The sequence below is a fragment of the Cornus florida genome, unplaced genomic scaffold, assembly GCF_030987335.1.
Source record: "Cornus florida cultivar Cherokee Brave unplaced genomic scaffold, ASM3098733v1 CherokeeBrave_3.0.0_Hap2_Chr10, whole genome shotgun sequence".
In the NCBI taxonomy this organism is placed as follows: Eukaryota; Viridiplantae; Streptophyta; class Magnoliopsida; order Cornales; family Cornaceae; genus Cornus; species Cornus florida.
Genome location: NW_026775580.1, coordinates 111,243,541 through 111,269,167, shown reverse-complemented (window position 1 = coordinate 111,269,167; position 25,627 = coordinate 111,243,541). Strand labels below are relative to the sequence as shown.

At 33.9% G+C, this 25,627-nt stretch overlaps 3 protein-coding genes across 4 annotated transcripts; 1 reads left to right on the top strand and 2 right to left on the bottom strand.

The window, feature by feature from the left end:
* Positions 1-748: 748 nt before the first annotated feature.
* On the top strand, positions 749-4,167 carry LOC132277145 (phosphatidylglycerophosphate phosphatase PTPMT2-like). Its single transcript, XM_059778895.1, has 6 exons — positions 749-1,393; positions 2,098-2,220; positions 2,505-2,598; positions 2,710-2,792; positions 2,883-2,972; positions 3,559-4,167. Exons 1-6 carry the CDS (start codon positions 1,190-1,192, stop codon positions 3,823-3,825), a joined length of 861 nt encoding a protein of 286 aa, XP_059634878.1. The 5' UTR covers positions 749-1,189; the 3' UTR covers positions 3,826-4,167.
* Positions 4,168-9,204: 5,037 nt separating this feature from the next.
* On the bottom strand, positions 9,205-14,913 carry LOC132277144 (NAC domain-containing protein 75-like). 2 transcript variants are annotated; one of them, XM_059778893.1, is made up of 6 exons: positions 13,936-14,913; positions 13,522-13,714; positions 12,679-13,259; positions 11,636-11,899; positions 11,194-11,298; positions 9,205-9,914 (listed from the first exon to the last, which is right to left on the bottom strand). In XM_059778893.1, exons 1-6 carry the CDS (start codon positions 14,062-14,064, stop codon positions 9,822-9,824), a joined length of 1,365 nt encoding a protein of 454 aa, XP_059634876.1. In that variant the 5' UTR covers positions 14,065-14,913; the 3' UTR covers positions 9,205-9,821. The 2 variants fall into 2 exon arrangements, with proteins under 2 accessions (XP_059634876.1, XP_059634877.1); XM_059778894.1 differs by having other exon boundaries at positions 13,522-13,699; positions 13,936-14,912.
* Positions 14,914-17,773: 2,860 nt separating this feature from the next.
* On the bottom strand, positions 17,774-25,280 carry LOC132277143 (mitochondrial-processing peptidase subunit alpha-like). Its single transcript, XM_059778892.1, has 13 exons — positions 25,100-25,280; positions 23,880-24,122; positions 23,493-23,789; positions 23,234-23,401; positions 22,915-23,082; positions 22,720-22,800; positions 22,462-22,528; positions 22,082-22,179; positions 21,171-21,243; positions 20,863-20,933; positions 20,689-20,738; positions 18,240-18,352; positions 17,774-18,141 (listed from the first exon to the last, which is right to left on the bottom strand). Exons 1-13 carry the CDS (start codon positions 25,136-25,138, stop codon positions 18,089-18,091), a joined length of 1,521 nt encoding a protein of 506 aa, XP_059634875.1. The 5' UTR covers positions 25,139-25,280; the 3' UTR covers positions 17,774-18,088.
* Between the last annotated feature and the right edge of the window lie 347 nt (positions 25,281-25,627).

The following is a 25,627-nucleotide window of genomic DNA, read 5'->3' as shown; positions in this document are numbered from 1 at the left end:
CAAGTAATTTATTTTAAAAAATTGACTTCCTAAAACACCCTCATATTCCAAGTCTAAAAACCACTATTACCTTCTATCACAATCATCTCCGCCTTTCACCACCACCACCACTACCACTGCCTTCCAACACCACCAACTTTCACCATCGCCCACCACTTTCCACCACCACCGCCACCGCCTTTCACTACCGCTACCGCCACCGTTTGCCACAACCACCACCACCGCCTTTCACTACCGCTACTGCCACCATCTTCCACCACCACCTTTCACCACCGCTACTGCCACCATCTTCCACCACAACCACTGCCATTGCCTTTCACCACCACGGCCGCCATCGCCTTTCACCACTGCCACCAACTTCTACCACCACCACTGCTACCGCCTTTCACTACCTTTCACCACCTACATTACTACCGCTTTCCACCATCCACCATCCACGACCGCCACTACCACCATTTATTTTTTAAAAATTATTAGAGAATATCATTTTGTTAATTTAATTTAATTTATTTGTTACTAAGAGGGATATTTTGGAGAATTCAATTAGAAATTTATTCCATTTTAAATTTTAAATTGGTCCAACCAAACACTAGAATGGTTATTATCATTTAATTCCTACACATTTCATATTTAGAACCAAACAATAAAATGAGAATGACCATTTCATTTCATTCCCACTTGCATTCCATTCCATTCCTGCACATCAAACGTAGCATTAGGTAATGCTGTATAAATAATGCATAATCCTCGAGTCCATCGTATCCTCTCTCAGAAGTAGGTTTTTTCGTAATTTAACCCGACTCCGAAGGCCTACCTTTCTCTGCTCCACGCATTTGATTTGACTCTCATCGATTGATTTTTTATTTTTATTTTTTCTAATTATACACATCGAATTTGCAGATGCTTAGAATCAGAGTCACAGAGTGCTCATTTTCCCGTGAATAATCTCCGCAAAATACCGAATTTTAGTTTCTGTACTATCGAATCCAATTTTTTTTTTTTTTTTGCCCTTTTTGATCGATGCAACTTTCGTCTCATTTGGTAAAAAGTTCCAATCAGCAACTCATCATACTAGTTTAGGGATAAATTCAGAGATAATATTGTATAGGGTTTGCGATCATTCGAGTGCTTTGATAGGAATTGGTATTAGGGTTTTGGTTTTGTTCGAAATCTGGTTGCGATCGGTGACATGAAGATCGAAGAGTTGGACGAGGTTGAATCTGACGGCAAATACGATCAAGACCGTGTTGGAGAAAGACAGATTGTTCGGGTCGACGCGAAGAGAGCATTGGTCGGGGCGGGAGCTCGGATTCTTTTCTACCCGACCCTTCTGTACAATGTTTTTCGGAACAAGATTCAAGCTGAGTTCAGATGGTGGGACGAAGTTGATCAGGTCGAGTTCTATTTTCTGTCATATATGTGTGCATGTGTGTATATATATGTATCTGTATATGTGTGTTCATGTATCGTTGAAGGTTCGATTAATTATAATTACTTCTTTGTTGCTTTTTTTTTGGTTTTCATTGGTTAATGTAGTCAATCTAATCGTTTATGCAATCGGTTTTGTTTTTCGAAGTGTTGTAAGAGGAAATATATTGAAATTCTTTGTCCTTGACTACGGTTTTTTTTCCTTTGTACCTAATTCTTGTTTTGGTTATTAAGAAAATGTAGGAAAATAGAAGAAGATCAGTTTGCATGGAATAAATTATTCTATACCTTTCCTTTATCATTACAATTCAGACAGACAAATTGAGTAGCCCAAATCACATTGCATAGAAATATCATTATTTGATTCATCTAAGTTCATGTAATATTGTAGTATTGTTAACTTATCAAAAATAAATAAAAATATTTTAGTATTCTTAAATTTTCTTAATGATTTTGTTCAATTATGAAGAAAAATGGAAACATTGTCTCTGTATGGTTATGAATTCAGTTGTTGATTGAGAATATAGTATCCTTCACTTAGCTTTGACCAACACAAACCATCTCGGTTTACTTTCTTTTCAATAGTTTTCGTGATAGTCAAATAAAGAGTAAGTTAGCTGAAGTCTGAATAAGTAATTTTGTTTGAATGGTTTTTTATCTTGCTTTCAGTTTGTTCTGTTGGGGGCGGTCCCATTTCCTAAGGATGTTCCTCAGTTGAAGCAGCTTGGTGTTGGTGGTGTCATCACCCTTAATGAGTCCTATGAAACTCTGGTTCCAACATCGTTGTACCATGTGAGTGGTTTCTGCATATTATATACTTGTTTTATGATTTTTAGCTTAATAAGGGTAACAAAATAGATAGATGGTGGCTTCTTTACTCATGAACAAAAGCTTCGTCTTTTTTTCCCTACCTTCTGTGGTTGAGTATTTGAATTCATGGTGTCAAGAATCACTACTAAAACTTTAATTTAATAAAACACGTAGACACTTTGGGACAACTAATTCTAACGTATTAATATTCTCACTATTCAGATTCTTGATCTTAGATTCACCTCATCCTTGTCTTATCATTTCAGGCCCATGGGATAGACCACCTGGTTATTCCAACCAGAGATTATCTATTTGCTCCTTCATTTGTGGATATAAACCGAGCTGTAGATTTCATTCACAGTGAGTGAATCTTCTTCCACCTCATCTGAACTATTGTTATGTTCATAGCTACACTTTCCTTTTGTTGATTCGCAATTTCCTCATTCTTTTCTTTACCTTTTTTGGGTACAGAGAATGCATGCTGTGGTAGGACCACATATGTTCACTGTAAAGCTGGGAGGGGAAGGAGCACAACCATTGTGCTTTGCTATTTGGTAATGTTTTCCCTACATAGAAAACTTGTTTTAACTGCTTTTGGCTCATTTGGAAATTGTTGATTGAGTTGATGTTTTCACATCATGCAGGTGGAGTATAAGCACATGACTCCTGCAGCTGCCCTGGAATATGTGAGGTCTAGAAGACCTCGAGTGCTCTTGGCTCCTTCTCAGAGGAAGGTAAGTAATAATAAAGTTTACTTAATTTTTCTGAAAATGAAAGGTTGCTATAATACTATATCCGTATAGTTGGTATTAAATGTTCACTTTCCTTTAATTGTGCAAGTGTGAATGAAGGTGAGAAGGGTGCTGAAATTGCAGTCATTTCCCTTCCATGACATATTGTGTTCTGGTCTTGTGGGGCTGAGAAGCATTTGTCTCACTAATTTTATTGCCAAACATTAGAAGAACCTCCAATCCCTTAATCCCATGTTTTGACCCTTAAATTATGTGAACAGAATATTCGTAATCTTGGTTAATATGAAAAGAAAAATATTCAAGTTTTTTCTTCCTTGGTTTTTTCATTTGAATCTTTGTGAATGATCCCTTTATTTCACGGAACAAGATGGGAATATTTAAAGCTTTTGTGATTAACAATGTAAGCCTGTATTAGGAAATCATAGGTATATCTGCCTTCTCACCATCACATAATATACAGAATTTTATAGATTGACAGTGGCATTAGTTTTTATTTCAACAACAATTAACACTGCTAATTGACTCGGTTTACCATGTTGCTTTAACATAAACTGTTTCCAATAAGCAGGCAGTTGAAGAATTTAAACAGCGGCGTATGGGTTCTAGTGCAGTGTCTCCTCCAGGGGATGCAGTGTTGATTACAAAGGCAGATTTGGAAGGGTATCATGGAACCTGTGATGATGATGGTGGTAAGGAGGAGCTGACAATGATCCCAAGTGTGGGAAGGAGTAGGCCCATGATGGCAAGGCTGTCGTGCCTCTTCGCATCCTTGAAAGTTTCTAGTAGTTATGGAGCAGTTGGCAGGCAGCAGATGGCAGAGGCTCGTGCTTGCTAATAATAAGCCCATTTTACAGTAATAAATTAAATGTAAAGAGGAGCATGATGGAGGAAATAGGTTTAAGAAGAAGAATCAATTTCCTGTGCTTCCTTCGGTAATATTGTGTTTTAAGATGAGGTAGAGAGAAATAAAGAACTGAAGTGCTCTATTCTGTTGGTCTCACTTGTTCTACCTGGTTTATAACAACTAGGCATCACTTTTTGTTATTTTCGGTGTCAGTTGGTCCTTCCTTTACTCATTCCATTTAGAAAAATAGTAATTGTAAATTAACCTAGTGCTGCAGCATTAGGAAAACAAGTACCTACTTGTTTTTCGTTTATTAGATGATGATTACTAAAATCCTACATGCATTATAATTGATCAACCCAAAAATAAAAAAATAAAAACAAAAATGAAATTATATTTAACTGTAAGAACCCTAGGAAGGCTCTATGATGAACCACTTTTTTTTATCCCAAACTTCTCCAGTTAATAATAGTCTTTATTTTGATAAAATATTTAGAACAAAATCAAGTAAAATCTTTTATTTATTTATTATTATTTTATCCCACCAAGGCAGAATCAAGTAAAATCTATACTTGAGAAATCTCATAAAAAAAATATAGGGTCACCTTTTTCCTAGTCAGGTCAATAAAGTCATGAAATATTTCGATTTATTTATTTCTTATTTTACATAGGAAGGATTTTTCCTGGACCAATACATGATTTTGTTCTAGTTTTTCTGGAATTGGGTATTATATTGGGAGGTCTGGGAGCAATACAATTTTTTCCGCCTTTTCATTGGGATTGGTTCTTGTTTGTATAAGGAAAATGATTGATTTCAAGTCAATGATAAATGGTAGATGGGACTCGTTCATCGTGCACCCACCATTCTGATTCTTCGGAACAATTTATCTCTCTAGGGTAGTAGATACACAATTATTATATATATAAAAGCATAAATAAAAAAGGGAAATAGAATATCCGTCAAGTATATATACAAGCCATATGGTGATATGCCCGAGTCAATAAAGAAATTTAGTTGCGGAAGCATTCACCAAACCCTCCCAAAGTCTCAACCACACCAAACTTTATAGTGTGTGCAGGCTCTTCTATTGCTCTAACCTGTTTGGTTTTGTTCAGTGACCAACCACGCAACGGGTAGCTAAATCATCCCCATCTATTCTGAAAACCTAAATTTGGGCACTCCGTTGGTTACCATTTTAAATAAACAATTAGGCTCTCACAAAAGCATTCTCACGTGAACTTGCATCTTCCGATTCAAAAGTGGTTCCTCCAATACTCCTATAAGAAACCAAGCAAAGTATTGTCAAAGGAGGCATAGATTTATGAAATTTAAAATAAAATAAAATAAAAACAAAAAACAGAGTGTATTACACAACTAGTATACTCACATTTCAACACTAAGCAAATAATTAAGAGAAGAGTGGGGTTGTGTTTGAAAAGCAGCTGAAGAATCCGAAAAAGGTGGTGTATGGGGCATGTGATATTCCCCATTGCGCGCACTACACAGTTGTTGGTGCAACGTCTTTTAGAGTATCGAATCTGCAGGAGGCTGAGAGGAGTCCCAACACACACACAGCTACTATTTTTCCCCCTAAAAGCATCCAAAATCTTCCATAAAGTGAAAGAAATGAATTTCACCTTTTGAGTTTGAACAAGACTACTACTCGTCATTTCTTTTCCCATTTTGCATCTCGAAAGAGACACTACTCACTCCTTTCTTCCCACTCTAATATTCCCCCACCATTTCCTTGTACAATTCTTTTTCATTTTCTTTTTGTTTATTTTCTGAAAATACTAAAAACACAAAGCATCTCTGTTAGAAAGAAAGTATATAATACTCTCCAAATATTTTGACGCCTGATATCCCTCCTAATCAAAATACCTCATTTTTTTCGAAAAATAAAAGAAATGATAGACTTTTCATTCACATGTATACACATGTCAAATATCCCAATATTGTATATTTTCCACCTTATGATAGGATTCTCCATCGCCTTATCAAAACAACTCAAATCTCCCTCTATATATAAATATGAATATATTAATTCTAAAATTGTGTTTAAAGTTGACTAACTTCAATTGGTGCTTTTCATTATAATCACATCAGTAATTGTACGTAATATGTCTCTATCTAACCGTTTCTTGCTCCGTTGGTTACTCTAAACAATATATATTACGATAGCTAAATGAAAGGGCCGAACTGTAGTAGGACCTATTCACATAATTGTTAAGAAAAGAAAAGAAGAAATTAAATAACAACCTACATTTTAAAATGATTGAGAAGGAAAAACAATAATAAAAAACTAGTTAGTTGGACGGAATTAATAAATAAAAAGAAAAAGTATTTACATTACTATGATTTTACACTGTAGGTTGATCATATTATATGGATCAGAAGAAGATTCAAAGGATATTTTAGTCAATAGAAAAGGGCATGATAGTGATTCATAACTGCATATTGTATTTTTCCATCCATATTTCACTTATAGAATAGGGGAAATTGCAAGCTTTTAAGAAAGTAAAATGGTATTCTTTAAATTTTTGTACTTTTTTATTAGGAGTTCACAAGGTCACTTATATAGGGAAAACAAAGTTCACAGGAATTTTCTTGTACTTTACTTTAATAATTAACATTGGAATTATCGAGAACCCAGTTGTGCTATACATTTTTCAACATATTACATTAAAATAAAATAAAATAAAATAAAAAATTCACCAAGTGAGCTCAGTACTCCAAGTAGTATAAAAGTTAGCAAGTTAATATACGTAGTTTCAAAAGTGAGTAATTTGCCCCCTTGCATTTCATCTCCGGCCATTTTTTACCTAATGTCATTGTGTATTTACCACACTATCCCCTACAACTAACTTTTTTTAATATAAAATAAAAGGTAAAATATCTTAAATGCCCTCTATAATAAACTGAGGTATTACATGGCCTAAATTAACTTAAGTGTTGTAACTTTTTTTTTTAGTTGGTATTCACACACACTTATTTTTTCTGAGACTTAAACCCCTGATCTCTTTTTGGGAAGTAAGAGACTGCTACTGTTAGGCCACTGGCCCATTAGTGTGTTGTAACTCTTCATGTGGGCTTCTGCCTAGTTTATGTAAATCAACTTAAGTGTTGTAACTCTTCATGTCGGTTTCCTACACATTCTTTTCTACAGAATTGGAGAATATGTATTCATTAAGTTCTTCCTCATTTGCATTTTTATTAATTTATTTTTTTGTAACGCTTCCTCATTTGTATTCATGGTTTGGTTCAGTAGAGAGCGAAAAGACGAAAAATCATTTAGAGTACAAAACTAACTAGCAACTTATTGAAAATTCAAGCAACTGAAATCATTGAACACTATTTTAAAGTGAGGAAGGAGGAAGGCTTTGAGGCCAAAAAAATATTTACAGTCCCACATTTCAAATAATATATAAGAGGGGCTTTGACTATAAACTTTTCATGGTTGTATTATATCCTCAGTTATATTGTATTACATTATAAACCATTTGATATAATCTAGTTACCAAAACTCTTCTAGTAGATAGAAAATGCAAAAGAAAAAGAAATACACATGAACATATATATATGGTCTAACAATAATTTATATATAGTACAACTTACTATAATCATATACATATATATATATATATATATATATATATATATATGAACAGACCTTGGGGGGAAAGCATCGAAAACATATGCAAATGGAAATGAGATAGCAAAAAATAGGTTTGATTAGAACAAAGTAATGCAAAAGCTTTTTTCTGAAAGGATGGGGGTATAACATACAGTCATATGGGAGTGCATTTTCGGAATTAATAAAAAAATATCAATCATGTGCATTACAATATAGAAAGAAAGTGGCTGGAGGTAAAATGCAAGGAGGCAAATTGTTCACTTTTGAAACTATAGGAACTGACTTACACACTTTTATATCATAAAGGAGTATTGTGTTCACTTGGTAAAACTTTAGGAGAATTTTTTACATGTTTGCCTAAAAAAATAAATATAAGATATGACGTTGAAAAACCCTACAATATTATCGTAACACACAAATTTACATTTGTTTTTCAACACTCTGACTGAAATAATAATAAAAAAAAAAATAGATTTAACTGTATATTATTTTTAAAAAATTAAATGTGTTGAAAATTAGATTTAATGGTATTAAAAAATCTTTCACCACTAGTGGCAGTACCAAAATTATATTGGGTACAATTATGAAAGTGAAAATACAAAGTTAGGTAGGAGGGGGAGGGGACCACTTAAAATGAAATGATAATTGTGTCCGTACGTAGGTAGACCATCTGGATTAACGGATGGACATCAGGCAATCACCTTTATAGGGTGTGTGATTAGTAGTGTTGAAATGAGGTGGCAAGAAATGTGGGTTATTGGAACCTATTCTTCTTGTCCACTCATTTCTCCTTCTGTCTTTATTCCCTTGAGAAACTGCGATGAAGTTGCCGTCATGTACTTCCATTTTCATCCATCACAATTGCCTTTATATACTTCCATGCACGTCCCATGCATATCATATGCATATATAAATACAAAACATATCATGCTCATGCCCCTCTCTCTCTCTCTCTCTCTCTGTCTCTCTATGTGTGTGTTTTAGCATATATATCTATTGTAATACTGTATGTGTGTGTGTGTGTGTGTGTTTTAGCATATATATATCTGTTGTAATACTGCTAAATAATTAAAAAGCTCGCATCTACAAACCAATGAATATTACTACACTTCATGAGTATGGCATGCAAGTGGAAACCACCTTAGAAAAATTGACAACGATTACACAAAAAGGTTCAGAGAAATATCCAACATCCGAAGTACGTAGGTGGCACTTTGCCGACAATTAAAAATGAGGACTAGCTTGTACAGAAATCAAAGGTTGTGTAGCTTTGTGCTACTTACTCGCCATATATGTAAGTGTATTTTTTGTTATGAAAATAAAAAAATAAATAAAAATTATGATCAATATGAGGTGCAATGAAGCTCTCCACTGAGCAAATAAATTCTTTCAATTTATTAAAAATATAATCGTTGTATAAGAGGCTGGTTCCATCCCATGCTATATATATGTGTGTGTGTGTGTATTTTTCTTCATCCTCTTCATTGATCAAATGATCGATCGAGCAATAAAATTAACTTTTGAGAAAGTTTGAACCATTAACTCAGAAGTCAAAACCCATGGAGATAGAGAATCTTTTGATGCATAGTAATGTAACAACGCCAACTCAAGTGAACCTTTTGCGTACATTTTCTTAAATATTAAAAGCAATATATATATATATATATACCCCAATGCATGCATATATATTCTATTCAAAGAGCGACTCAATCTATGTACACCCCCACAACAAATATAAGGAAGTTTCTGTTGCAATATATATACAAATTACAAACACGTACTTGAGTGTTTTCTTGTATATAAGAACAACAAAAGAAATGCAACCTATATACTATAAATTTCTACAGTCAAAATTGTTGCGTCTGCAGCCCATAACGCACGGAAAATGGGAACCACAGAAGCAGCTATTTTGATAGCAGATCGAAGTTCCTAAACGAAAATATACAAACTATAAATTAACAAAAAAAATAATAAGAATAGACACTTCGAAGAAGATCGATGATTTTGATGCAGGATGCATTTGCTTTGGGCCTATGATTCCCCTTCTATTTGTCAGTAGAGAAGATGAGCCTTTCTTGATGTTTTCTTTTTTCTCTCCTTGTTCTCCTTTCTTTTCCCTTCTTTCTTTATTTCTTCCAACGTGGGTTGTTGTACATGTACAGTTAGAAGAAAACATAGAAGAAGAACTGACCACAGAATATTGTTTCTTGGCCTCTAGCTGCTTGTTGAAAACAACTTCAGCAAGACTAGCTTCAAGTACTAATGCTGTATAATTGTTTATGTATATATGTCTTTTCATTTTCTTTTATTCTTTTTTTTTTTTTTTTTTTTTTTAAAAAAAAAATTTCACTCCTACCCATGATGATCCGGGTGGTTGTCAGGATCAGCCCAGAAGGTGGAGTACTTCAACCAGTCTGCCTCTTGTGGGTTTGTGATGGATGACTCCTGCAATAACAATGCAACCATATATATATGTGAATTTTATGTCTAATTAGCTAGGATTCAAAAGCACATCAATGAAAAACCACATCAAAGGAACTGCATGTCCCTTGTGCTTTTGTCTTTTATTAGGTATCTAGGAAGCCAAACACTATATATAAAAAAAGGTATCCGGTTGCTATCTTCCTTTTATTTGTAAGGAAAAAAATCATTACCAAAGAATGAGTATTAGTTTAAATGGTATGATCTCGGTAAATGGAGGTTTAGAGTTCGAACCCCTATTGTAAGGATGTGTATTTGTTTGAACTTTCACATGATTAAACTCACACTATAACTCACGTATTCTTGATCCAACTACCGAGGGCAAACTTAATTTCCCGAAAAATAATTAAAAACATTACTGAGGGCAAACTGACTATTTATTATTATTACTATTATTATTTTATTTTGAGAAGTTAAAGCAAACACACACCTATATCCACATGTCCCTAATTTTTGCAGACTTACTCTTCTTTGTAAACACAGCATTTTTGTGTTTCACTAATTCTTATGTTGTCTATGGTCATATGACATCATAAATATGAGAAAGGAAAATCTTTTTCTAATACCTTATAATTTTCTGTGTGTTATTAAAAGAAACCCTTTTAGGACGCTTCTATTATTAGCAACAAACTCAAATTGAATAGTAAATTAACCTTAAAAAATGTTTCAGCTCCATATATATATATATATATATATATATATATATATATATATATATATATCCCCCAACTTTTCTTGTTCAAAGGAACAGTAAAGAAAGTTCTGGTTACAACTTCCCACAGTTGACTGGATCTGGTTTCATATTTTGTGCTTTTTTAACTTTTAAAGAAATATATTTATATGGTCGGTAAAAATAAAAATAAAAAAGAAAAAATGTATCATAATTAGGGAAAGCACTTGTCCTATCATCATGTACCCTAAACTTTTTAACTATAGTAAAATGGTCCCTTTAATTTTAATAGCTTGTGTAAGAGAATTTAAAATTTCTATTCTAACTAATGTTCACAAACTATGACGGTTTTCTAATATGGAAAACAGAAAAGAAATAAAGAGAAAAAGAAAAGGCTTCTAGTGTTTCTCTCTTTAGTTTAAAATAATAGTAATAAAGTGGTATAAATTATCTTTGTTTACCCTAATTTCAAATGTCTTGTTACCTTTTCTTTTATCTATGCTTTATAAATAGTTAATTGATATCATGACACAGAAAGCTCATAAATTTCAGGGTCAAAAAGTTCATACTCACATCTTTGGTATGATCAGATGAAGTGCAGCCCATTATGAGTTCCTCCAAACCAGATGCAGACCTGCCTCCAAGTTTATGATGTTGCTGCTGCTGCTGCTGCTGTTGCTGCCCAAAAGCAACATAGTCATTTAAATTAGAACAAAAGAAAGCATAATCATTAACATGATCATGTTTTGTCTACAAAACAAGAATAAGAAAGTGAAACTATAATTTATTTGTTAGAACAAATGTTGTACGTTCATTCTAACTTTCTCCCACTTCACCGGTCATCAAATAATTAAGATCACAAGTGAAATTTCTTTTTAATCCTACTCGGCTAACTCACTCGAGCTATTCAATAAAGTGATTAAAACCATAAGTGATTCATCAGTAACTCCAGCAAATTCATCATGACATTGTGGTTTTAAGGTTGACTAGCTCTTGCATTGTTTAGATGGTTTACCTGCTGGAAGTTTTGGTTTTGGAGCATTAGTCTGGAGACATGGAAAGAGTCCTCATGATCAAGAATGATGGAGGTGTGATGGAGGGGTACTGGCGAAGAGATGATTGTAGATATAGGGTGTGAAGGCGTGTTGATGTGGAAGACCTGATGATGGTCATGGCTCATCTGATGTGGCCTTTGGAGCTCGCGGATGTCATGCTCTTCGCACGTGCCTGGTGCAATATTGGCCTCCCTTGAAGTTGAAACCTCTCCTATTATTCCCACCTGCAATCCACACCCATAAAACAGTTTAGCTACACACACACACATATATATATAAGCCAGTCCATTTTCAAGCCCTTTACTCTTTCCTTTTCTTTTTCTTTACCCTAGCTATTTCCCTAAAAATTATCGTTTGGCACAATAATTAGCTAGTTTGAAGGGACAGTGAGAATGCTTTGAAAATAGTATCAAAAGTTCCTACTTGGTAAGTTTTCTGAGAACAATTTTCTTTGAGAACTACTTTAGTGATAAACCAAGCAAGCCTAGATCTTTCTCGAAATTTATCTTTTCAAGGTATAGGCATACACTGGATACTAGTACTCTTATTATTTTATTATTTTTTGTTCCGGTAGATGAAGAACAAAGGACACATGACAGTTACCATCAAAGTGAGGTCTAAAGGTTCTCTTGCTGTGTGTGCAAGCAAGAAATATGAAAAAATAAAAGCAATTGTTGAACATTTTTTGTCATTCCCTTTTATCATATGTCACTCAAAACATGACTCGCCAACTGGAGCATATATATATAGCTACATATAGAACAGTAACAACATTTACCAAAAAAAGAATGGGAGATACAGCAAAATGAAATAAGTACGTACAAAGATTTTATTCATCAAATTTTGTTAAGTTATATAAATTAATAACCATAAATTTGTCATTTTAAAATTTTTTGAATATCAGCTACCTAGTGTTTGAATATGTAAAAAAAAGGATTGAATTAAGTTCATGTGCAGGAAATTAACATTGATGAATGGATGAACAAACAAGCATATGATATACCTCATCAAAGGTTTTCCTAAATGGGGCAATATTGCTAAAATTGTCATCCTTGAGTTGTTGAATATCAATGGCAGTACTGTAACTTGAAATAGCAGCACCAACCACAGCTGCACACAGTTCATCGCTCTGCTGGACAACTACTACTTCCTTGGAAGAACAGCTTGCGTTGCCGCTATCTCTTCTGCTATTAGGGTCACCAGTACTTCCTTCACCGACCACTGCAGTACTCCGGTCAGACCAGTTGCATTGCCTCGGCTGAGTTTGATAGAATATCTTTGATACCACAAGCTCTCCTTCTTTCTCTTCTTCATGTTGACCCAAGTGGTATTGGTGCATCACCCAATTGGTTTTTTCGGGTTTTCTATTCTTGCCAAAGTTTGTGTAGAGAACTAGGATTTTCTTACACCCTTTCTGTTTACCAATAACCATTACCGGCCTGGTCTTGCCGGTTTTGTGCCACCGGGTTTCTCCACCTTGCAAGTCACATTCGGTTTGAATTTTTCTTCTCTTTCTTGTACCAGTTGTGTAAGCTTTGGAAGGTCTGTGGAAGAAATGCCTACTCAAACCATCCCTTGTAACTCCTGAAAGAAAAAAGTTAATTGTTAACAAAAACCAAAGTTAGGTTCACTTAGGTGTAACAAATTGAGAGACAAAGAAGAGATAATTAATAAAAACAGACCCTAAAAGACCATGAAGTTAATTATATATATATCTCAGTTTTCAAATGTAGAGAGAAACATAGTAAAACCTAACTCATCAAATTAATTGAAGGTTGAACCAACTATTTTGAGAGAGAGATCTAGATAGGGAGAGAACAAATTAATTAATTAAATATATATTTACCTGGAAGTTTTTCAGGATGAGTGTAACAAATCCCATCTTCACCTTCAATAGTAGGAATGAACTCATCTATCAGAGGGTGAGATTTGGAGTCTTTAGCTTCTACCTTTGCTTCAAGATGTTCAATCAATTCTTGGTCTGTTGGATCAAATTTCACACCTGCAGGTAGACCTACCCAGTCCTGCAAAATCCAGTACTGAAATTCAATTTATAAAAATGAAATCAAATTTTAAGGGAAATTTTATATAAAAAAAAAAAAAAAAAAGAAGAAAGAAGAAACCCTTTAGTTTAAAAAATATTACTCACATAGAATTAAACAGCAAGCATAATTCTTATCTTGTTTGATTCTTCTTTTGTAAAAATCTTATTGTTGAAGCAAGGAATATTTTTTGTAAAAAAAAAATATCAAATCCGTACCGGCTTTCCTTCGAGCTTGTGTCCGCAGCCGGGGCACTGCTTGGATCCACACAGCTGATGCTCTTCAATCTTTGCATCAATGAGATCAGAGCTGCTGATTGAATTTGATCCCAACTGACTCTTATTCATGACTCTTTCAAACACACCTTCTTTCTATCAACTTAATTAATTCTGATATATCAAAATCCACTTCTCATATCACAATTAAGCTCTCTATTTTTGATGTTGAACTTTGATATCATGGATCGAATACACTTCTGCAAGAGTTCCCCCTCTATTTTGAAAGAGATCTGATGTTGTGTCAACTAAAGAGAAACAAAGATCAAACATAAATTGATGGGTATGTTTGGATGGTCAAAAAATCATGAATTTTTAATAATTTAAAAACAAATATACATCATTAAGGAGGATTTGGAAGTGAACAGATAATCATCTGGTTATAGAAACAGAAAAAACAACATAAAATTTTGAAAAGACATTTTATAAGTAAGAATAACCTTGTATTTTCTAGGAAATTAACTTGAATTTAAAACAAGAAATTGAAGAAAACCCCTATGAAATATATACTCAAAAGATGAAGTAGTATCCTCTAAGGAATTAAAACTGTCAAGTCCAAGAAGAAGAAGAAGAAGAAGAAGAAGAAGAAGAAGAAAAAGAGAAGAATCTGTGAGAGTAAGGGAATGAGCTATAAAACCTGCTTTAACCATGAAAATCACCAGAATTCCCTCTACTTTAACTGAAGCCAGAGAGATAAAGAAAAAGGTGCCTCATACCTTATATACTACTACACCTTTTAACTCTTTGTTAATTTAAGTAGCTAGAACAACATGTAGACGGTTTAGGGAGAGAGAGAGAGAAAACAGGATAGAGAAAGAAAGCAGTTGTTTCAAGTAGTCTTGACTAGTAAAGCAAAAGCTAAGAAACGGCCTTCAATTTGCAGCAGTTAGTGAGCCACAGACACACTCATCAAAAGCACAGCAACCCATCTGTATTATATATATCTAATTTTATCCAAACATATTATATATAATATATATAACTGTATTGTTTGCTTTCCCATAGTAAAAGGGATATATCAATATCAATAAAGTCACATGAAAATATTTGCCAAAGATTAAACCACAAAATTTTCAGCATATATATGTGTATATACATGACACATGACTAACCAATACCAATTAAAATAGGAAATTCTTACAATTAGGTTGAATTAGATGAGCACATTTATTTTTTACTCATTCTATTAATCCATGACCCCTTTAAAATTTGTTAATTAAAAATGGAGAGACTTACACACCATAATTAAAAATGAACGGATTTTGAGTTAATATATAAAAACAGAAGAAAGATGATAGGAACTCACATGGGTTTTGAGCTAGAGTGCTGATCATGATTCTTTTGCCATGAATATATGTAGAGAGAGAGATACAAGATGTATTGCTTGATATGCAAGGCAAATGAGCAGTGTACTTGATGGACCACCACCACTTCTTTCAATTAATTTTTATATTTTATATATCGACAAAAATCAACAAAACTTTCTACCCAAAAAATATATAGAAACAAAAAAACAAAACTTGAGAAAGAAGCATCACCAAATAAATTAAGCTAATCTAAACCAAATTCAGGACCAAAAATTAAATTTATATATTGTCAATATCTGGATGCATTAATTTATGTACGGGTCATTCTGGTTTCTCCTTTTGGTCTTGGCCTTTGTCTTTATTTACTAATTTTGGGACATCTAATGTATTTTGTATTCACACACATAAAATCACCGTAATGCACATATAATATACTATAATTAAGAAGCAGGACCACCAGTCAGTGTCGGCCCACCTTGGAGATCTTATATCCCAAAAGTAATCTCATCAGATGATGGTTAAGCATTTAGCTTTCTGCCATTCTTTTTTAAAAGACCAGAACAATTGATGAATGGTCCAAAAACATTTGTAGAAACAGATGACCATCATTGCTTAATGCTCATGTGTATGATATTTTCTTTTGGCAATTATGGAATATGATTCACAGAAATTAATTAATAATATATATATATATATATATATATATATATATATATATATATTTTCCTAGCCTAGGAGGACCATTTTATGTGCTACATATGACTTGAATCATATGTCCAAAAAGAATCAACTTGCTTCACTCTTTTTGTCCATAGTAACGAGAAAAACAAATTCGTTGAGAGTAGCCATTAGGGTTGGCTCATGACTAGTGCAGTCCCGGAGCCCACATACCCTAGCATTGTTTACATGGTCTGGATTATCCCACATGTGCAACTATTATTTTGGTATTTTGAGCACGGACTTAATTGTTGATGCATATTTTGAATTTTATATTTTATTTATTTGTTATTATTTATTAACATCAAACCTTTTGGTATCCCATTCTTCCTTTTATATGGCATACTAGCACTTACTAAAATGACAATAATGTTATTGAGCAAGGTAAATTAAGGGGGGGAAATGTGTCAATTTAAGGTACATTTCCTTCAATTTTATTTATTTATTATCAAATTAAAACTATATTTGAGGCAAATTATATGGGGACATATGTTTTAGTTTACAGATTTAACTAATGTTAGTTAGGTCTGGATTAATTGGTAATTTGCTGATACATTGGTCCAACGTATGCCCACAAACGGACAAGTTTTATATCATATCATATAATTTAGAAAGGACATTTGAAGGCCCCCGGAAATTTACCTTAGCATTCAATGCAATAATGTTAGTACTATTACTACTATATGGACAGGAACATTTCATTAAGCATTACAAAACGATAATTGCTTTGTACTTTAACAAATGTGACCATACTTGGACATGTTTTATTCCATTTGACCTACATTTATTGTAAGCTTGTGATAATCTCAAAATAGTTCATTTTCTAGGTAAATCTGGGTGCCCACATTTAAATATTTTGATAACCAACTAACTTATGCCAAGAATCTACCAGGAATAGATGCACAATATATGTGTGTGTGTGTGTGTGTATTATTGTATTATACTGTCAGAATACATCAATACATGTGGGACAAACAGTGTGTGAATGATATAAAATAAAGGAAAAGGAGCTGATGGAAATGGTTTATCTGTTCTATAAATATGGATACCTATACTATGCGTAATTTACAAATTGAATTTAGTTGATGATTAAAAATAAATAAATAAATAGGGAGGGGGAGTGAAGAAAGGCAAAGCAAACATAGGATAGGAAAAGTTGAAATCAATCAAAAGTGGGTGACGTAGAAGTTTGGATTTATAGGTATTGTCATGTGAGTTGGGTATGACTGAAATCCAGATGCTATTGGAGGAGGGGTTATCAGTATCACGAGGTTAGGTTCATCTAATTTTTGGCCCATTCTATCGCTCTGCTTTCTTCTCTTTTACTCCATTTTTTCAGTTTTGACTTGTGCTTCCATCCTTGTTTCTCCCCACTTCTATCCATAACAAGTCGAACCGAATTCTAATATAATTATAAATTTACGTATATTATATTTTTATATATTTTTTTCTTCTTTCTGTTATGTTTATAATTTTTCATTTATTTACATTTTAATAATTATTTTTTGTTTGCAAATGATTAATTCAACATGGGACAAACGAAGATCAACCCGATTTTCAGCTCCATTTTTCTAACTACTAAACTTCAATAATATAAACTCTTAAAAAAATATTTCACTTCCAGTACCTTATTATTTGCAACGAGCATCTACAGAGAAGCATATGAAGGCCTGGGCCCAAAGGTTAGCTTTATCATGTTCACGTTTAAGTTTCCGCCATTACCACAAACTTGATTTTAATTCCAATAAAAAAAAAGATGGCAAATGACACACAGTATATAAAAAATTCCTGAGTGACATGGAAAGTCAAAACAGGGTCCATTTTTCAGAACCAGAAAAAAACTGACACCATGAAAACAAAAGGGGGCAAGAATACAGTGATACAAGAATAAATAGAGCGTGTAGCTGCTGCAGCTCGCCAAAGGATAAACAAATTATTATCAAAACCGAAGCAACCAACTTCCTTATTTTCCACATCTACTGGGTGTAAGAAACTCGGAAACTTGCATATCCCCAAAGAATTAATGACAATGACAGGCAACGTGTTCAACCTGTTAGTTACACGTTCCAATTTCATTTTGAATGGAAGTTGCGACTCACTGCCTCATAGCTTGGGACAAAAACAACTGCCAGACATGAAAAAAGATGAGAGGAAAAAATTACCACCAAATGCTCATGAAATAAAATGCATTAAAGTATTCTCTAGAGGAAAATCGGAAACTACCATCTCCATAAGATGCCATCGTAAGGGGGGAAGAAATAAGCTTTTGTGAAATGGAAGTGATGTCCTTTAACGTAACTTCATCCACAGCCTTCAGGAAATGCTCCACAGGTTTCCTGAGAATATGAAATGACAAGCACTTGAACAAAGAAAAAGGTAAAAAAAATGGGCCAAGCTCTCGGTACAACAAAAGCTGTTACACAAGTAACATCAGGGATTGGTACTTATACCAAGTTTCAAATGTACTATAAAATGAAAATAACTGTAAGGAATGAAAGTTGTGATGCTCTGAACAATCAGTCACATTACACTTGGAAGAACCATATATAGGCCAACTAAGCCAGAGAATGTTCTACTGGGGAAAAAATATAAAATAAAAAGAATCACATTTCTAATTTCCAAAATACAGAAACTTTATATCTTTAAATCTCTGATTTTCTATCCATTACAACCATTGCAATCATGATTTATGTTGATCCAATTAAAGTGGCCAACAATCTCTTCCATCTTTCTGATCAAAGCCAAATCATAATTCCATTATTAATTGTCACCAGAAACTGCAAGAAATACTATATCTAAAACGAACTTCCAGATGGCAGTTTAATATCTAACAGCGATAATTGTTAAATAATAGAATCTGAATCCATTGTATGAAATGACAAGGAAATTATAATCAAACACGCAATTTGTGATGTGAATGTATCATTCGTCTCTCTGGCCTGGGTAGGAATTCTCAAGTGGCAGGCATTTTGGCTAATGAAAAATGGTGTTAGCCTTAATCCATCCTATATGTTTTTGCATTCATAGCTCTGTTGATTTTTCTCAAATGATATTTCTCCTGGAAATGACTTGTTTTTGGCAGATCGCAGGGATTGTTTGAGTTTGGACCAGCATCTTTTGTCTGTGATTTTTGCAAGATCCCCCTTACTGTAAATGGTTAAACAATTGAACTAGATAGTGTATGACCTCTCTCCAATATCATATACTCTTAACTACAGATTCCATTAAAGAAGTTTTCAGCAAGCTGTATTATTGGAGCTAATTAAAGATTTGAATAACTAAAATCCGTATTTTACTTATCAATACATTTTACTTATAGGATTTTTTAACGCTTTTCAATACATTTTACTTATCAAAAAAAAAAAAAAAAATCCGGATTTGAAGTAGCATTTAGGAGACCCATTCCAATTATGATCGATCAGACCTATTTATATAATCTATTATCCCCTTTAATCTGGTTCAGTTCCCATACAAGATCATCATCCTTGCCCTTTTCCCCCAAAAGAATGGGGTCGGCTACATGAATTCTCATTTTCCATTCTATTCTATCATTTAATTACTTCATCCCATACATTTACCGGCGAAATGCATCTTCAAAAGTGTTACTCGGATGAAAAAATACTTAAAAGAAAACATTAAAAAGTTTTTGGTAGATTACGTGTCGTTCCACGTGTTAAAACATGTTCTATTTTTAATAGAAGAACTGAAAAGAAAGAATGGGAACATGTCACCTTCAGATCTTTCCAAGGGAAGCAAGGCAATAATGCATTTGAATTGTAATTATTGTAATAATGAATGGGTGGTAGTGGTACTATTTGAATGAAACATCGTTTAGTTGAAACACACCGAAATGTTTCTGATTGTTCTATCAAATGCTTTAAAAAATTAAAGGAAATGGAAAAATAGAAGGGTAATTTTGAGTGATATCAGAATGTTAGTGCAAGAAAAGGGAAAAAATGGATGCATACGTTGCAACAGAAAGAAAATTTGAAATGGGTGAACAAAGCTTCAAAAAAGAAAGTAAATATGTAGGAATATATACTAATAAAAGGTCTGAAAAATTGTTGGAAAGATTCTATTGGAAATTATTTGAAATTAAATCAAAAGCCATTTTTTCCCGTTTGCTTAGATAACTAAATGAGTTAGTAAATGCCTTCTTATATCTTGAGATGAGACCAGGTCATACACCTCACCACTAGATCAGATCACTCACTGACTGAAAAATTAATATATTCCTCAATCCTACATTGTAAAAATATAGTTTTGAATTTTTTTTTTTTTTTTTTTTTGGTTTTAAAAAAAAAAATTAAAAATATGAATCTATTATATGACAACTATGCACATAACGAGAAAGCAATTCCAGCAGCATATGTGTTCTTGAAAATGCATTTCATGTCTATATCTCAAGTGAAAGAGCAGGCCCACAATCAGCATCAAAATACACAAAATGTTTTGTTCAAATTTTGCAGTTCAAATATAATTTACCTAGTACCCAGATATAGAGATACAATTAAATATCTCAGATTCATGCAGACAAACAAATGCCCTATAAGATTGTTGTTTGAAGATGCATACTGTTATATAAATGCAATCAAATAGTCGACAAAGAAAGATAAATACTCCCTCTGTCCCAAAATAGTTGGGTAAGGAGTACTCATTACTCAAGCCTTACCTCTCGCCATATGTCAATACTTGTCTACCAATATCTTCCGATGCAACCATCTGCAAGATACACCTCAACAGTGAGCACGTTGGATAAATATGCTTGATGCGGAAAAAAGAACACAGTTCTGAATAGAAAAACCAATGCAAATCAAAGTTCGCAAAATGGAGGAAATTTGCATACTCTGGATTCCAGGTTCATAAGAATCGCAGACCTCGTCGACTGTTTGGCACGATCTAGCTGTACCTGGTCAACTGCAGGGCATAAAAAGGAAGGGAAAAAGAGGGAATCAGAGTTGGGAGTGATGAGAAGCTTGAACCCGTAACAAACTATTGAGTACAATGAAATTACTAGCTACTCTTGTTTTAAGTTTTGTAAATACCACGATTCATCTTGGGTGAATAATTGAATAACTATAGAAATATGCAGAAAGGTTTAGGATGAGGAATCCCCAAAAAACAAATAGAAAAAGGACGGGTAAAAAGGCAAACCTTGTCCAGGTGTTGCGACTGCAATAAGTTCTTTAACTGCTAAATCAATGGCTTTTGCTACAAAATCAGAGCCCTGAATCCAGAAATTTTGAGCATCCTCAGTTTTAAAGGGCATTATTATACAAACAGAACAAAAAATAAGATCCAAAGTAAGCAAATATCTTTCAAAATGATTGCAAGCCTATGATACAGCTTCCTGTGCCAAGATATATCCCAAGCTTTATAGGATTAAATTTTCTTTGTAAAGCTCCAAAAAAGACAATAGATAAAGAGGTGTAAAGTGTTTATCTTAACATAAAAACTTGAGGAATCATCACCATGATCTCCACTTATACACCCAATTTAATCAAGTATTTGCCTTCCACAGTTAGCGTCATATAAATCAAGAAACTGTCAGAAAGCAAAAATATTTAGTCAATTTGACAGATTTTGCCTTTGACAAATGCAACAGGCTGCTCGAGCTGAATTTTATTTCAATTTTTTATTTGTTTAAGGTACAGATCATGTTTGTGATCAACTAGAAGTCCAAATATACAGCACTAACAGGAGGAAAAAGAAACAGAATTGCAGACGTGGAGTATGTGTACTTGTTTTCAGAATTTCTTTTATAGTGCTGGTACATTAACCTGTTTCATTTTGCTTCATCATCCTTCTAAATACTCATGATTCAGTCAAGCAACTCGAGCATGTAAGGGGCATAGCATTACCCATAAATGTGATTCATAACTAAAGTCTCACACCCCAGACAACGAATTCATTTGTGACTGTTGAAGCAAATGACAGAGGCAATAGTTCAACATGTAAAGATTTGTAAAATTAAAGGTTTTTTAATACATGAGAGAACTTTTGTTTTAAAAAAAAAAAAAAAACATATCTATCCAAATTATAGGAGTTCAAAAGAGTTGGCTTACAGTGGTAGCTTGAATTCCGAATATTCCAGTGTTATTGTAAATGCTGTTGAATGCAGAAAATGAAAGAATTTGTGGATACTCATTCAAGACGCGTAGATCTGCTTTGCACAAATATTTAAATCTAGGTCAGAAAACCAGGAAAAAGAAAGCAGACAAAATATAACTGAAACATGAGTGAGAAGACTGGAGATAAAGAATGATAATATTTAAGATGTGTTATGACAATAAAAATTAATGATAACATAGGTATGCAACTGTGTCCTATAAATACAATAACAACTAATTATGTTTCTGTACTATGAAGTAATATATAGACATGGATTTGTAAGTATATCAAACCGTGAGTACATTCTTGATTACCATGTATATGTACAACTTACATAGCCGTGAGTACATTCCTTTTCCAGGACCTCCAGCAGAGAAAGACCCGCCTCCTCCCATTAGCATCTGCAATAAATTATTATTATTATTATTACTTCCTCAGTAGGCACTATGATAAAAGGCCCTAGAAGGAAAGTGATGTGGCAAAGGAACCAGAAATATATGCAATCCTATTTATTTATTAATGTATTTAAAAAAGGAGCAAAGATTTGAAGCAAATAGAATCAACATAGAATCCTGATAAAAGAATAAAATACCTGAAGAACAGTCAATGTCATAGCTTCCTTGTCCTTATGCCAGCCACCGGGAGCTTCAAAGGCAAGGGCAAAGTGTGTTTTCTGCAACATAGGAAAAAATAAAAATAAAATAAAAATTCAGAAATTCAGACCAACAAAACCCTAAAAAGGCGTAGAATGGAGAATGAAAAGGTTTTACACTGAATTGCTACATACCCCTGGATCAGCTTGACAACGAAAATCACCACCAACGTAGGCTGATTTTGGCTCCCCGGGACGAGGCACACTCGGCAGGTCAGACAGAAGGGGTTCCGCAATTTTTAACAGCTCCTCGTGTTCAACACCAGAAGCCGCAAGTACCATCCGAGGAGCAGTATAGTTTTCCTGAAATTATTATAGAAAGCTGCAGTAAATTAATGGAAAACACCCAGAAAAGAAACTAAAACATAATAATAACAAAAGTTTCTTTGGGCAGTAATTGCAATTATACTATGAGAACACCTAAAGTATAAATATAAAGATCCTTTAAACTCACAGCAACAAATTCCTCCAAAATTGTACTATTCAATCTGTTTATTGCAGACTCGGGTGCCAAAACAGGATTTGCCAATGCACCGGAATAACCAGCAGAGTGAAGTGCCTCTAACAGCAAGCCTTGAGGATTGTTGGAAACTTCTGCAATCTCAGATTTCACCTTTTGAAGCTGTAGAAGGGAGAATATCACCTCAATACAGGGGTACAAACTTACATGGCATGACGATGATAGCAGATGCATAACAAGATAAAAAGGATACCTGTTCGTTGACTTCCCAATCCAGGAACACAGGGTTCCTCACAGAGTCAATTAGCAGCTCTACCATTTCAGGAACGTAAGTCTTCAGAGCATCATAGGTGTACCCCATCTGCTCTCGAGAAGCTGAGGCTGTTACATTGCCACCGATTGCCTCCACTTCACGAACAATGCGCAAGTGGCTCCGGTTTACTGTGCTCTTAAAGGCCATACGTTCCAAGAGGTGTGTGGCCCCGGATGAGATTGGTGTCTCATAGATTGAGCCACAATCAACATATAAACCAATTGAGGCCCCAGGATTCTGTCCAACCGACCAACGTAAACAACTTGTTACGACACAAAATACTTGAAGTGGAAGTATCAAGAAGGAGAACGTAAGACCCATACGTACCGCAGATGTTTCTGAGGCTATTTTGATGCCATTTGGGAGAGTTGTTATCTTGGTCTTACCAGGTTCGACATGATCGGGAAGTGGTGGTGGGAGTGCAACATCTTTTAGTGGAAGATCTAGTGGAGGGAGTTTACTGGAACGTTCCCCAGTAAGCCAGCTAAAGAGGCCTCCTGAAGAGGATGACTTTATGGCAACAGCACTTGAACTTGCAAACCTTGCTAGCGTCCTATTGCCCACACGGCCCTAGTCTCATAGTTCAATACCAAGAGTCAAAACATAACACATTTCCACTATCAGACCATTCGTACATAATTAATGACAATGATAAAATACAGATGCTCTACCACAAAGTTACAAGTTAAACGAAAGTATTAAATGCTAATGTCATCAGAAAACCATATACAAAAATTTTCAATAGCAATGGACATCTTATCCACAAAATTTTCCTTCTGCCAAAAATACTGCAATTTTGCAGTATTGCAAAAATCTGAACTGTTATAACAATGCAATGCTAGATAAGCAAACCATCTAAACTCCCAGGATTCTCTTCAAATACTATTTTGTTGCCAACCAAATGGAGAAGAAATGATTTTTTTATTTTTTTTTTATTTTTTTTCATTATATGGTTTTTTATGTTTCTTAATTCTAAAAAATGAAAAAACTTGGTCGTACTTTTTTGAGTAGCGGACTTACTCTTTCATGCCAGTAAAAGTTAACTAGATTAAACTATTAACACTATCAACGTTTCCGAAATAACCAAAGAGAGCTATGATGCATAATACACCTCCACTAAAACAACCGTATAATTTGCCATTGAACTGTGACCAAAGTGTAAATCCATCAGCTTTTTTCCAGCATTTTCTTAGGAACCAAAGGAGTGTTATTTAATGGTATAAAGAGTCAATAGAACAAGCACATATATTTACAGTAAACAAAATTTTCAATTATTTGTTTTACAACATTTTTGCAGCTAAAAATTGGAGTTTATTACATAAATATAGCAGTCGTCAGAACAAGTAGAATCGTTGCCACTGAACATCGATCAGATCTATAAACTAAAAGGATAGGCGAGTACTCGGTTCAAACGAATAGGACATACCTGAGTACCAAATATCAATTAAAACATTAACTATACATACATATATATATGCATCCATATATACACATACATATACGAAAAATATTTGGAACTAGGGCTACGGAGTTGATATTGTTCTGACCTTGAGAGCCATAAGTCGTGAAGATGCAGTCCTGTACATGATGATGATGATCTATCACTCCAGTCAAAATGTTTGATTTGTTTCTCTCTCTAGATCGCAGTTGTGGCTGACTGGGGAGATTATCTGCAGAAGACGACTGGTGTTGGGGCGCTATTGTGGTTTGCTGGAGAACCGAGAACGGCCGAAAGAGGATCCAAACACGTGTCGGATTATGGCACGTGAGAGTTTTCATCAACCAGTTAGTGCACGTTCGAGATTATGGCACGTGCGAAGAATCCGTTTCGTGCGAACTTTTTCTTCTTTTTTATTTATTTATTTATTTTTGTGAAATGAAATAGTTTTGTTATGAACTTAGTCAAATAATTTTGTCCACGTATGTAAGACAGGAGGAAGCAGGTGGGACCTAGAAATTTGTTCAGGGGGACTTTGAATATTAATGTGGTAAAAAAATTATAAAATAATATTAATTAAAATAATATTTAATTTAATTAAAAATTGATAATATCTTCATTCAATACATTTATAATT

Excerpts from the sequence above, each read along its gene's own strand:
- LOC132277145 (XM_059778895.1), top strand. The coding sequence starts at position 1,190 with ATGAAGATCGAAGAGTTGGACGAGGTTGAATCTGACGGCAAATACGAT. Across the intron at positions 1,394-2,097 it reads GGTGGGACGAAGTTGATCAG|TTTGTTCTGTTGGGGGCGGT; the intron begins GTCGAGTTCTAT and ends TCTTGCTTTCAG. Across the intron at positions 2,973-3,558 it reads TGGCTCCTTCTCAGAGGAAG|GCAGTTGAAGAATTTAAACA; the intron begins GTAAGTAATAAT and ends TCCAATAAGCAG.
- LOC132277144 (XM_059778893.1), bottom strand. The coding sequence starts at position 14,064 with ATGAATAAGAGTCAGTTGGGATCAAATTCAATCAGCAGCTCTGATCTC. Across the intron at positions 13,260-13,521 it reads TCATCCTGAAAAACTTCCAG|GAGTTACAAGGGATGGTTTG; the intron begins GTAAATATATAT and ends TTTTTCTTTCAG. Across the intron at positions 11,299-11,635 it reads AAAACCAAAACTTCCAGCAG|CAACAGCAGCAGCAGCAGCA; the intron begins GTAAACCATCTA and ends GCTTTTGGGCAG.
- LOC132277143 (XM_059778892.1), bottom strand. The coding sequence starts at position 25,138 with ATGTACAGGACTGCATCTTCACGACTTATGGCTCTCAAG. Across the intron at positions 23,790-23,879 it reads TAGCCTCAGAAACATCTGCG|AATCCTGGGGCCTCAATTGG; the intron begins GTACGTATGGGT and ends TCGGTTGGACAG. Across the intron at positions 22,180-22,461 it reads AGGAATGTACTCACGGCTAT|ATCTACGCGTCTTGAATGAG; the intron begins GTAAGTTGTACA and ends TGTGCAAAGCAG.